General features: G+C 51.0%; 1 protein-coding gene across 2 annotated transcripts in view; it reads left to right on the plus strand.

Moving 5' to 3' along the window:
- Positions 1-13659, plus strand: part of SLC3A2 (solute carrier family 3 member 2) — a 19603-nt gene extending 5944 nt beyond the window's left edge. For both annotated transcript variants that reach the window (XM_032414690.1, XM_032414689.1), the window contains exons 2-10: positions 7242-7679; positions 8055-8228; positions 8900-8994; positions 10936-11004; positions 11111-11169; positions 11760-11940; positions 12036-12179; positions 12937-13020; positions 13132-13659. In XM_032414690.1, coding sequence (XP_032270581.1) covers positions 7247-7679; positions 8055-8228; positions 8900-8994; positions 10936-11004; positions 11111-11169; positions 11760-11940; positions 12036-12179; positions 12937-13020; positions 13132-13494 — 1602 coding nt within the window. In that variant the 5' untranslated portion in view covers positions 7242-7246 and the 3' untranslated portion in view covers positions 13495-13659. The remainder of the gene's footprint in view (positions 1-7241; positions 7680-8054; positions 8229-8899; positions 8995-10935; positions 11005-11110; positions 11170-11759; positions 11941-12035; positions 12180-12936; positions 13021-13131) is intronic.
- Positions 13660-13886: the final 227 nt, after the last annotated feature.

Below are 13886 nucleotides of genomic sequence, written 5' to 3' on the forward strand. Positions count from 1 at the left end.
CTTCCTTCCTTCCTTCCTTCCTTCCTTCCTTCCTTTCTTTCTTTCTTTTAAGATTTTTATTCAAAAAGAGAGAGAGAGAGCACAGAGAGAGAGAGAGAGAGAGAGGGAGAAGCAGACTCCCCCCTGAGCAGGGAGCCCGCTGTGGGGCTCCATCTCAGGACTCTGGGATCATGACCTGAGCTGAAGTCAGACGCTCAACCCACTGAGCCACCCAGGTGCCCAGAGTGATTTTTCTAAATGAAAAATCTGATCTCAGCTAAAAATCCTCAGTGCTCCTCCTTTGCTCTTAGGTTCAAGTCTGTACCTACCGACAGAGCCAACAAGGCCCACTTTTGTTTCAATTTTTTTTTTAAAGATTTTAAAAAATTATTTATTTATTTGACAGAGAGAGAGACACAGCGAGAGAGGGAACACAAGCAGGGGGAGTGGGAGAGGGAGAAGCAGGCTTCTTGCCGAGCAGGGAGCTGGATGCGGGGCTCGGTCCCAGGACCCTGGGACGATGATCTGAGCCGAAGGCAGACGCTTAACGACTGAGCCACCCAGGCGTCCCATCATTGTTGTTTAAATTGCAATTCCCTAAAGACGTATGATGTTGAGCATATTTTCATATGCTTATTTGACATCCCCTGCTTCCTTCTTGTTTTTTCCTTCCACTATAGGTGACCATTTTATATTGGCTTTTGGTTTATCTTTCTTTTGTCACTCAAGAAAATAATACACACACACACACACACACACACACACACACACTCCCTTCCTTACACAAAAGGTAGCACACTGTGTACATTCCATAGCATTTTACAGAACATTTGTTTTCAGAGGCATAGGATTTCATCATATGGATGTTCCATTATTTCTTTTATTTTTTTTATTTTAAAGATTTTATTTATTTACTTGGGTAAAGGGAGAGAGAGAGAGAATCTCAAGCAGACTCCCTGTTGAATGGGGAGCCCAACTTGGGGCTCGATTCCGGACTCCGTCTCATGACCTGATATCATGACCCTGAGATCATGACCTGAGCAGAAACCAAGAGTCAGACACTTAACTGACTGAGCCACCCAGGCACCCCTCCATTTTTTTTTTTTTCCTTACTAATGCAGCCTTTTTTTTTTTTTTAAGATTTTATTTATTTATTTGACAGAGAGAGACATAGCAAGAGAGGGAATACAAGCAGGGGGAGTGGGAGAGGGAGAAGCAGGCTTCCCGCTGAGCAGGGAGCCTGATGCGGGGCTCGATCCCAGGACCCTGGGATCATGACCTGAGCCGAAGGCAGATGCTTAACAACTGAGCCACCCAGGCGCCCCTAACTAATGCAGTCTTTAACTGGGCCAGAAGCAGTCACTGTTTTACAAGTACTTGCTCATAAAATCCCAACAGAACAACTGGTATTCGAACCATAAAACTGTTGGTATTTTATGAGGAGAGAAATGTTAACTACTGCATACGAGGAACAGTTTCATCTGATAGCACCGATAGAATAATCAGATAGTAATCAAAAGTGGTGCAACCAGTCAACACCAAATTGACAGTTTTTTTTCTTCTTTGTCTAAATCATGTTATTACCCCCTTCTACTTTCTCATAAAAACCTCTTGCTTTCCCCACATGAGTGGGATGCTTTTTCTGGTTACTCTGGAATCCGTGCTCCCCAAGTTGCAATTCTGAGACCCCAGCTTCACCTCCTTTTCTTGGTTGACACCACTACGATCTGTTTTCTGCTCAGAATACTGACACCACAGGTGTGGGTTTCCACACCAAGCAATTTTCTAATTCCCTGCAACAAACTGGAAGGCTTTCCACTGAATCTGACTTGACACTAAGTATCCTGGGTTTGCATAGACCCCACAGGTTAAGGGCTCAGTCCCACAAGACTGCCCACTGCATCAGACACCAATCTCAAGTCGTGGGTCCCAGGTTACCCACAATTCTGAGTTGGCTATAAATCGGGGTTCTCACAATCCCCTCCTCAGGTCTGAATTTGCTGTAACAGCTCATAGAACTCAGGGAAACACTTCACTTACTATTACCAATTTATTATAAAGGATGTTATAAAGGGTACAAATGAACAGCCAGATGAAGAGGTACATAGGGTGATGTCTGGAAGGGTTCCACGCACAGGATCTTCTGACCCTGTGGACTTGGGGTGTATCACCTTCTTGGTACATGTTCATCAACCCGGAAGATCTCCAAACCCCATCGATTAGGGTTTTTACAGAGGTTCCATTACGCAGGCATGATCATTGGCCATTGGTGATTACCCAATCTCTACCTCCTCTTCCCTTGCTGGAAGTTGGGGGATGGGACTGGAAGTTACAACCCTCTAGTCATGCCTCGGTTTTTCTGATGGCCAGCCCCCACCCCAAAGCTACCACCAAGAGTGGCCTCCTTGAAAGAGAAGACTTTCTTGTCACCCAGGAATTCCAAGGGATTTAGGAACTCAGTGTTAGGAACTAGGGTCAAAGGCTGTGTTTCCGTGCTCTCTCTCTCGCTCTCTCTGTTTTTATCATATCACAATTAGCCACTTATAATAAAAAAGATAAGATTGGCTTTCTACCTTATACCATAAATAAGAATCAATTAAAGATGGATTAAAGACTTAAATATCAAAAACAAAACCTTACATTTTTGCATAGAAAATGTTGATGAATATCTTCCAGGCCTTAAAGTAAAGATTTTTTTAGAGATTTTTTTAAAGTTTATTTTTTAGGGGCACCTGGGTGGCTCAGTCGTTAAGTATCTGCCTTCGGCTCAGGTCATGATCCCAGAGTCCTGGGATTGAGTCCCGCATCGGGCTCTCTGCTCAGTGGAAAGCCTGCTTCTCCCTCTCCCACTCCCCCTGCTTGTGTCCCCTCTCTTGCTGTGTCTTTCCCTGTCAAATAAATAAATAAAATCTTAAAAAAAAAAGTTTATTTTTTAGTAATCTCTACACCCAATGTGGTGATCTAACTTACAACCCTGAGACCAAGAGTTGTATGATCTCCCAACTGAGCCAGCCAGGGGCCCCAAGAAAGATTTTTCTTTTTTTAAAAGATTTTATTTATTTATTTGACAGAGAGAGACACAGCGAGAGAGGGAACACAAGCAGGGGGAATGGGAGAGGGAGAAGCAGGCTTCTTGCCGAGCAGGGAGCTGGATGCGGGGCTCGGTCCCAGGACCCTGGGATCATGACCTGAGCTGAAGGCAGACGCTTAACGACTGAGCCACCCAGGCACCCCCCAAGAAAGATTTTTTAAATAAGTCACCAAAAATAAAAACATGGAGTATTTATTAAAGAAAACATTAGGGGCACCTGGGTGGCTCAGTTGGTTGAACGACTGCCTTCGGCTCAGGTCATGATCCTGGAGTCCCAGGATCAAGTCCCGCATCAGGCTCCCTGCTCAGCAGGGAGTCTGCTTCTCCCTCTGACCCTCCCCCCTCTCATGCTCTCTCTCTATCTCATTCTCTCTCAAATAAATAAATAAAATCTTTAAAAAAAAATAGAGAAAACATTGATTTTTTTTTTTTACAAGCCCAGATATCCCACCATTTTTGATGGATAACTTTTGTTTATCAAAAGACACCTGAGTGCCCAGATCTTGGTTTCTAACACCATTCTCCAATAAAAGGAACCAGGGCTCCTTGGAGAAGTGGCTGATTCTAGGGCTGGGGATCTAGTGTTCAAACAAGGTGAGCCTGGACCAATTTGTCGTTCCAGGACATAAAGAAGCGCTCAAAAAATTGTGTGTGGGGGGGAGGCAGCGGAACGGGGGAAGAGAAATGTAATAAAGGAGCCAACCTGACAGCTCACAGTGGCCAAAGCTGGACCAATTTGAGGGAAAACCCCAATAATATAGTATTGAATTCTAAACCAAAGTATAAAACAAATATCCATAAGTCCACACTGACATAAATAAATGAATAGATAAATAAATGAAGGAGAAGAGACAAATGTCCTGCAGCTGCTTAACCTACTGAGCCACGCAGGCTCAGTTCTGAAGAAACTGATAGATAGTTCTGAAGGTCACGGGGGATGGGAAAATGATGTTACCCACCAGTATTGTGTGACCACCATGGTAGAAGGAGCTGATGTTGGAAGACTTCAGTCTTCCTTTTAAGGCTAATTGAATCTCTTATTACTATTTAACCTCTGGCATGAGATCAGTATTCTGTCTCTGATCAGATAGATATCTGATGTCATCTACCAAGAATATTATGTTAAAAATGCTTCTTTGTCTCTTCCATAAATTGATCTGCTAGATCTCTGATGTTTCTCTCTTTTGATACTTGGTTGCATTAGAGAGAAAGACTGGCAGCAGTGCTGTTCATTTGTCTAATTTACTTGAGTGCCAGATACTTTTCAGATGGTGTACTTATTTCTCTTCTAAGAGATGGCTTTGGTTGTATTTCCTTTACCCTTTCTGGCTTTTATCCCCCCTCCTTCTCTGCGATCATCTCCATAGCTCTTTGACTTCCAAACGCTCAGTTCCTTTTGTTGTTTCTAAGAAGGGAAGTAGTTGGGTTTGACTGGTGCAGTTCACCCACTCGTTTTCCAAACACTCATGAAGTGCCTACTTAGGCTACTACAGTAAGTAGGCAGGCCCATCGACAAATAGCACAAGGCCCCTGCCACTTATCTGGAAGTGTAGACACCCAGAAAAGGAAATGTAACAGGGTATGTGTTGTAGCAGAGGTGGATGGCAAAGAATTCTTTTGGAGAAGTTGAGAAAAACCGTCATCTGAGCTAGGTCTTGAATGGACAGGAGCTTCCGAGGTCGAGTGGCAGAACAGGAAGGGAAGAACACGAAATGGCAGGTAGAAAGATGCAGAGGCCTGACAAAGCTGGGTGTGCCGTGAGACTGGCAGGTGTTCGAAGGCTGATGTCGCTGGGTGGGTAGTTCCCGTGGAAGGTATGTGGGGAGGTGATAAACTTGGGGAGGTCAGTTGCTAGCTTCTTCACTGCACGCAGAAGGAATTGGCTTCATCTGTCTGGAATCATGGGGGGCTGTGAGTGAGACAGTATGTTCCCGGGGGTCTTATGTTGGACCATCTCAAGGAGAGCTTCTGACCCCAGTTCTCAACCTCGAGCTTTCACCCTGGGAATAAAGTCTGTTCAGAGCCTCTGGCTGGCACTTATCTGCCATGCCCAGGGCACCTTGGACTTACTATCATCTTTGTGCACCGGTCTGACCTCCACCCTTTACCCCTTGGCCTGCCTCCCTCTAGGAATTGGTTCTGGCTTTCCCAGGGTGGGGGCGGGGAGTGGGCTGTGGCATGCAGAAAGGGGATGGCAAAAGATGAGTCTTTTCACACCCTTGGCTCTCCTCTGGCCCCCCTTTCTGTCTGCTATTTCTTCAGATCTTGGCCTCTGCTTTCTTCCAAATACTTGGCTTCAGGCCCAGGTGGGAGAGGGAGAAAGAACTTGTTTCCTTCAGCTCCTCTCTGAAAATAACCCGGCTGGCACTGGTCAGGAACAAGAAGTTCCTGAGTGTCTGCACCCCATGCTGTTGATGTCCAGCAGTCCCTGCTATGAATCTTTATTTCTTTTTTTTTTTTTAATTTTTTATTGTTATGTTAATCCCCATACATTACATCATTAGTTTTAGATATAGTGTTCCATGATTCATTGTTTGTGCATAACACCCAGTGCTCCATGCAGAACGTGCCCTCCTCAATACCCATCACCAGGCTAACCCATCCTCCCACCCCCCTCCCCTCTAGAACCCTCAGTTTGTTTTTCAGAGTCCATCGTCTCTCATGGTTCTTCTCCCCCTCCGATTTCCCCCCCTTCATTCTTCCCCTCCTGCTACATTCTTCTTCTTCTTTTTTTCTTTCTTAACATATATTGCATTATTTGTTTCAGAGGTACAGATCTGAGATTCAACAGTCTTGAATCTTTATTTCTTGCTATGAATCTTGTCTCTGCCCCACCTACCCTCCATCCCAGGATCTCTGTGGAGGGAAGTTAGGTTGTCTTTTTTTTTTTTTTTTTTAAGATTTTACTTATTTATTTATTTGACAGAGAGAGACAGCGAGAGGGGGAACACAAGCAGGGGGAATGGGAGAGGGAGAAGCAGGCTTCCCACGGAGCAGGGAGCCCAATGCGGGGCTTGATCCCAGGACCATGGGATCATGACCTGAGCTGAAGGCAGATGCTTAATGACTGAGCCACCCAGGCGCCCCTTAGGTTGTCTTTAAAGCCTCTGCAGCGGCCTCCAAGGCTTAGCACAGTGAAGCGATGGGGGGCGGGGGTTGGGGAGGGAACCCTGGCACCCTGGGGAGATTGGGCTACTCTGTGGGAGGCCCTGCAAAGTGGGGAAAAGTCTGGTCTGTTGTAGGAAAATGGTGGATGCCTCTAACTGAGGCCCAACCTTGGAATGTTTGCTACAGGCCCGAGGTTGCCCACCAGGCGCTTGAGGCTCTTCTGGATGTCGGATGCCTCGCTGCCCGACATCCTGGCGCCAGAGACTGGGGGTAGGGTGGGGTAAGACGAGCAGTGTCAGCTTCAACTCTCCTGTCCGAACAGATTCATCTTAAAACATCACGGAGAACACCGGGTTAGAGTTCATTCAGTGAAGTTAATAAAGCAAAGTATTGTAGTGCTCAATAGTTGCTGCATGATGAATTATTTGAATTGGACTCAAGATGAGTCTTGAAGGACGTGTAAGCCCGGCGGTGAAGTGGAGGTCTAGTGCCAAGTCCCAGAGGCTTGAGGAGACAAGCTAGGTCGGAGAAGGAGGGGGAGCTGAGTTTGGCTGGCTCTGAGAGCGCCAGTGGCCGTGCGAAGTTGGAACCACCACGCGGTGGCCTGAGCCCAGGGCCAGGGGCAGACGGAGGACGGCGTCGGGGTAGTCACCCGTCCTCGGAGTGCGCGAAGAGGGGCCCCGGGACCCCCGCGAGGCTGGACTGCCCCTCCCCGTCCCCTTCTGGGGGCGGGACAAATCAGACCCCGCCCACCTAAAGGTGGCTCGGGGCTCGGCCCTCTCAGCGTCCCACTGGAAGGAACTTTAGGGGCAAACGGGTTGGCGAGCCGTCCCAGATGGAGCAATCGGGGCCGTTCCTCTTTAAGGGGCGGGCGGGGGCGGGGCTCCCCTGCCTCATCCCGGAGGCCGAGCCCGTCCCCCCGCAGACGCGGACGCAGTCGCCGAAGCTGCGCGGGGCTACCTGGTCCCGGGAGGCGGTGCCGAGACCGAGGTGAGGCGGGAGGTCGGGGCAGGAGCCCAGCCACCACTTGACCGCAGGCTGCATCGTGTCGCCGGTTCCGCAGGCACCATGAGCCAGGACACAGAGGTGGACCTGAAGGAGGTGGAGCTGAACGAGCTGGAGCCCGAGAAGCAGCCGATGAACGCGCCGTCCGGGGCGGCCATGGCCGTGGTTGTGGCGGGCGGCGCCGAGAAGAACGGTCTGGTGAAGATCAAGGTGGCCGACGACGAGGCGGAGGCAGCGGCCGCGGCCAAGTTCACCGGCCTGTCCAAAGAGGAGCTGCTGAAGGTGGCGGGCAGCCCCGGCTGGGTGCGCACCCGCTGGGCGCTGCTGGTGCTCTTCTGGCTCGGCTGGCTCGGCATGCTGGCCGGCGCCGTAGTCATCATCGTGCGGGCCCCGCGCTGCCGCGAGCTGCCGGCGCAGAGCTGGTGGCACAAGGGCGCCCTCTACCGCATCGGCGACCTTCAGGCCTTCCAGGGCCCCGGGGGGGGCGACCTAGCGGGTGAGCTCTGTGCGCGCCCCTGGTTTAACGGGCCACCGGCCCCGATCCTGTCCCCCCACCCCGTCCCCGGCCCGGAATCGTCCCCGCACCCAGGGAACGTAGCTTCTTCCTTTCTTTGAAGAAAACCGCCCCCACTCTCTCTTGCGCGAGGGTAGCTGACTCAGCGTCTTCCCTTCCCCCTGCGGCGCAGGAAGCCGGTCGCTGACGTTTCTGAAGTAATGTGCCGGGCACCTTACATCAGCAACTCTGAGCGTCGTGATCCAGGCTCACCCCCGGCCCCACACTTAGTTCCGGGGAGAGGGGAGACTAGGGCAGTTCAGGGGCCTCTCAGAGGGGCTTCGCTTTAACCGCTTTAACCCTGCTTCCCGGTTTCAGGCCTAAAGGGGCACCTCGATTACCTGAGCTCCCTGAAGGTGAAGGGCTTTGTGCTGGGCCCAATTCACAAGAACCAGAAGGATGACCTCGCGGGGACCAACTTGGAACAGATCGACCCCACTTTTGGCTCCAAGGAAGATTTTGACAATCTCTTGCAGTCGGCCAAGAAAAAGAGTGGGTGTCCTGGAGTTGACTCCGAAGCAGCTGAGAAGGGCTTGGCTTTCTGGCCACAGGAAAGACAGGATAGGATTTTTGTTTGGTTCACTCCTGACTGGCTCTGAGTTTTCCTAAAGCAGGCACAGGGGAGGTTTCTTAGGCTTCAGCCTAAAATGAATTTGTCAAGTGGCTCAGAGACTTTTCTACTTGCTGTGTGTCCAGCCATTTAACTTCCGGGCTTCAGTGCCCTTACTTGCAAAATGTAGACTTCCTCATTCAGTGGTTTATTTTTATTTATTTTATTTATTTATTTAAGTAGGCTCCACTGCCCAAGGTGGGACTTGAACTCACCACCCTGAGATCAAGACTCGCATGCTTTACTGACTCAGCCAGCCAGGCATCCCTAATTCAGTGGTTTTTTAACTTGTAGAGGAGCGGATCCTTTTGAGAAAAATATCCAAATAAAATCGGAGGGTTCACTTTGGGGGTGGGGAGCCCAGGGCCCCATAGCTCAGCCTTGTCTACTACACTATGTGCCTTCTGCCCTAGAAGATCTTAAGCCGGGTTCAAATCTAAGCATTTGTGCCACATAATACATAGGGAGTAGTCTACCGGCTTGTATTTGTTGTTCTCCCTTTTCCCTCACCCCAGAGTCTTTCTCACCACTACGTTTTCCTCCATTGTTCCAGGCATCCGGGTCATTCTGGACCTCACTCCCAACTACAGGGGCCAGAACTCGTGGTTCCTCCCCTCGGAGATTAACTCTGTGGCTGCCAAGATGAAGGTGAGTGAGTTGGTGCTGATGGCAAGTGGGAGCTGGATGTTGGGGCTGTGTTGATCCTCTTGGCAACAAGCCCTGTAAACCTAGCCTGGCTCCAGCTGAGGGGACCCTTGCCCCTTGGAGCCAAACTGACGCACTCCTCCCACACAGGCAGGAGGGTAGGCCAACGGTGCACCCCCCCTTTTTGCTTGTTCCTTTTCTGGCCAGTGATTGTTTCCTTGACTCTGATGGTCACAGGGCCAGGAAAGGAATCTCTCAGATGTCAGTCTCGGTTTGATTTTTCTTCCTTTTGGGAGAGGAAGCCGTTTCTCTGTGGGACTCCTGTTCTGCATGGTTTCCCAGCTCTTGTTTGATGTGTTCTGGAGTGGAGCCCAGTCTGAAATTGTAAGCATTGTGATCTTATGTGTCTGGGGCTATGCCAGGTATTTTGTGTATGTTCTAAACTTCTCTATGGCCACACAAGGACCCTGACATCTCTCTGCTGTAAATGAAGAAGCTAAGGTTCAGAGGGGTTTGCTGTGCTTAGGATTTGAAGTCCCAAGTAGTCTCATTTCTGTAATCTGCCTGCCCTGAACGAAGGTACAGGTGTAAAGACTATACTGAGCAGGCTGAGAATGGGACTTTGTCATCCGGGCTCCTAATGCCAATGCTCTAGGACCCTGACGAGTTCAGCGGGGGTAGAATAAAAATGGAGCAGACTCTGACCCTTTGCTGGCCCTCGTGATTCTGAGGTAGAATTCTTTACTCCCAGCATTTCCATAGGACCCTTGGGGTCATCCAGTTCAGCCCTCGCTAATTGCTGGAAGACCCTTTAAGAGTTATTGATGGGGGGACAGGCGCACCTGGCTGGCTCAGTCGGTAGAGCATGTGACTCTTTTTTTTTTTTAAAGATTTTTTATTTATTTATTTGAGAGAGAGCACATGAGAGGGGGGAGGGTCAGAGGGAGAAGCAGACTCCCTGCCAAGCAGGGAGCCCGATGCGGGACTCGATCCCGGGACTCCAGGATCATGACCTGAGCCGAAGGCAGTCGCTCAACCAACTGAGCCACCCAGGCGCCCGAGCATGTGACTCTTGATCTCAGGGTTGTGAGTTCAAGCCCCATATTGGTGGTAGAGCTTACTTAAAAAAAAAAAAAAAAAAAATCTCTTAAAAGTTATTGATGAAGGCGTCGTGTTTTCAGATGGTGTGGCGTGAGGTCTGGTAGCTTCAGATGAAAATGGAGACGAGAGGAGAGAGCACAGGGCCTGGGGCTGTGGGGGTGGGGCCCCATGTTTTTCGTTCACCACCCCCCCACCCCCCTTGCTTGGAATTCAGGCCTGGGCCTGTGCTGCTGAGCTGACTCCTTTTCAAATCTTCATCTAGACTGCCCTGGGGCTATACTTTGAATTTCACTCTTTCATCATTGGCCTTGCTCTGACCTGCTCTCTTCCTTCTACCCTCCCCAGGCCTCAGGACGCTGGGAGAGGAGTAAGGACACTTGCGGTGGGATCTTGGCTAGCATTTCGGTCCCGTGTCTGCTGCTTGCTGACGGTGGTCTTGGGCATGCTTCCTTGCTGCTCTGAGAGGGTTTCCTCATTTCTGACATGAGTATACTAGCATTCCACACATGCTAGGGGTTAAATGAAGTTATGTTTACGAACATACTTTTTCTCTTGGGCCTTTCCTATAGGTGTCCAAAGGTGAAGCTGTGTGATTTGCCCTGGGGAGGAACAGAGAAGTGAAATGCTGTATCGTTAAAAATCAGTGATAGTTCACAAGGGGAGGGAACCTAACGCTAGCCGTTTATGATAGGGGTGGTTAAATGAGGCCGGTCAAGGCAAGTGACTCTCCCAGGGTCATGGGAAAGTGCGTCCTGGGCAAGATTTGACATGGGCTGGATTTTGTAAGCCTTTGAGTCAGAGTATTGATACCTTTCTCCTGTTCTTTTACCCCCTTCCCTGTAGGATGCTCTGAGTTTTTGGCTGCAGGCCGGTGTAGATGGGTTCCAGGTTCGGAACATAGAGAATCTCACGGTAAGTCCCTTTCCACGTGAGAGGCAGAGCCTGGGTGAGAGCAGAGGGACTCTCCAGGGCTTGGTAGTATTCCTTGCTCCTCAACTTTGCTTTTTTTCTCTTCTAGAATGCACCTTTGTTCTTGGCTGATTGGCAGAACATGACCAAGAGCTTCAGTGAAGATAGGTAGGTGCCAGACCTCCCCCGCCAACTCTGCTTCATTCCCTTCTGCTGAGTGTTAGGCCCCAGGAACGGGGGAATTCCTAGCCCAGAGAACTTTCTTTTTTTTTTTTTTAAAGATTTTTATTTATTTTTATTTGAGAGAGAGAGAATGAGAGAGAGCGAGTACATGAGAGGGGGGAGGGTCAGAGGGAGAAGCAGACTCCCTGCCGAGCAGGGAGCCCGATGCGGGACTCGATCCAGGGACTCCAGGATCATGACCTGAGCCGAAGGCAGTCGCTTAACCAACTGAGCCACCCAGGCACCCCCAGAGAACTTTCTTAACCTTCATTCTTTTCTTGTTCTTTTTTTTAAAAGATTTTATTTATTTATAAATAAATCGCGAGAGAGATCGCGAGAGCAGGAACACAAGCAGGAGAGTGGGAGAGGGAGAAGCAGGCTTCCCCCCCGAGGAGGGAGCCCGATGTGGGACTCGATCCCAGGACCCTGGGATCATGACCTGAGCCGAAGGCAGACGCTTAACGACTGAGCCACCCAGGCGCCCCATTCTTTTCTTGTTCTTTACCAACCTTGTCCCCGCACCCTGCTCTGTGCAGGCTCTTGATTGCAGGGACCGAGTTCTCTGACCTTCAGCAGATCCTGAGCCTACTTGGCTCCACCAAGGACCTGTTGTTGACGAGCTCGTACCTGGCAAGCTCTGGTTTCACCGGGGAGCGCACAGAGCTCCTTGTCACGCAGTATTTGAATGCCACTGAGCATCGCTGGTGCGGCTGGAGTGTGAGTACCGCAGTGTGGGGGAGAGCGCGCCGGGCGTCGGCCGACGGGGGCAGAGGTGGGCTTCGGGGTTCACCTCAGTGCATGCATTCCTGCAGTTGTCTCAGGCGGGGTTCCTGACTGCCCTCGTGCCGGCTCATCTCCTCCGCCTCTACCAGCTGTTACTCTTCTCCCTGCCCGGCACCCCGGTTTTCAGCTACGGAGATGAGATCGGCCTGGAGGTAGCTGCCCTGCCTGGCCTGGTATGGCTTGCTGTCTTCCCCCACGCGCCGGGGGGTGGAGTGGGATGGTGGTTGTGTTCCTCTGTCCCGGGGACTGTGCGGATGGTAGCAAGCAGACGTGAGCCTTGGGTGGAACTGCGTTTGATTCCTGCTCAGCCCCCTAATCAGTCCCTGTGTGGCCTCGGCGAGTCATTTCCCTGCCATCGCCTTGATCGTCTCTTCCGGGGTATTGCATTTCTTGTCGGGATTCAGTGAGGGCCTATTTTAAAATGCGATGGCTGACCCCTGGTAGGTATCCAGTATGGGAGCCATCACTCACCCGTTCATGGGTTCATTCATTCATTCATTCATGCACGCATTCAGGGCACTCTGTGTCCTCCAGCAACTTGTAGTTTAGTGGAGGACCCAGATGAGTATGAGAGATGCACGGCAGCCCCCGCCGTGATCGGGGTGAGCGCATGGAGGCGCTGGCTCAGCTTTAGCCATCGGGTTGGAGGTTGGCACCCCAGCTGATGTTCATAGAACTGGTCGTTCAGTTATTCCACAGTTTTAGGGAGTAATTCCTCTATGCCATGCACAGAGGTACAGCAGTGCACAAAAGAGCTGGAGGTGGTGAAGTTAGATGATAGAATAAAGGTACCCAGTGCTGCTCAGTCCTGTGCAAAAGAGAGCAGGGCCAGAGGGACGGGGGGATGTTTTCCATCGAGGGGCTGGGAACGGGAGGAGAAGGGAGAGCAGGCCCAGGCCTTTTCCAAGTCCTGTTTTCTCTGCTTTTCAGCCTGCGAAGGCTCCGTTCATGCTCTGGGACGAATCCAGCTTCCCCAACACCTCAGGACGTGGAAGTACCAACATGACTGTAAAGGTGGGTTTTGGGTGGGCCAGGCCTGCTCAGCCGAGGGTGGGCAGGTGACTTGTAGGAGTTTGCGCCCAGGGGCCGCCCTTTATCTTTTCCTGCTATCTCCATCCTTTGCAGGGCCAGAATGAAGACACTGGTTCTCTCCTCTCCCTGTTCCGGAGGCTGAGCGATCAGCGAGGCAAGGAGCGTTCTTTGCTCCACGGAGACTTCCACGTGCTCTCCTCGGGGCCTGACCTCTTCGCCTACATCCGCCACTGGGACCAGAACGAGCGATTCCTGGTAGTGCTCAACTTCGGGGATACAGGCCAGCCTGCCAGGTTGGGGGCCTCCGGTGTGCCGGCCACCGCCAGTCTGCCGGCCACCGTCGATCTGCTGCTCAGCACCGATCTAGGCCGCGAGGAGGGTGTGTCTCTGGAGCTGGAACACCTCAACCTAAAGCCCTACGAGGGCCTGTTACTCCGCTTCCCCTACGTGGCCTGACAGGACCCACCATCCTTCCCCTCCCCAGGCCCTTTGGGTCCTGGTTTCTTTTCCTTTTTTTTTTTTTTTTTTTTTTTTTTTACTGCCACAGATTACAGATGAAACCCCAGATAAAGTGTGTTCTGGCTTCAAATAAAAGTCACCCCCGCCTGGTGAGGTCTTGTACTCCCTCCATCTCTCTGTCAGGGCAGGGGCACCCCTCCCCCTCCGCCCTCCCCTCCCCCCAGACCTGCATCACAGTGATCAGGGCCAGAGAGTTCCCTGCCCCTGCTCTAGCCCAGAGAGGGAGGGGCCTTTCAGGCTCACAACGATGTGGTGTCAGGGCTAAGACTAGCATCTGGGCCAGGGGCCTCTCCTGGAGGTTTTGGGTCTTACCCCTCTCTTGGGTCTTA

Source organism: Phoca vitulina, unplaced genomic scaffold (assembly GCF_004348235.1).
Source record: "Phoca vitulina isolate PV1807 unplaced genomic scaffold, GSC_HSeal_1.0 scaffold16, whole genome shotgun sequence".
NCBI classification, from domain to species: domain Eukaryota; kingdom Metazoa; phylum Chordata; class Mammalia; order Carnivora; family Phocidae; genus Phoca; species Phoca vitulina.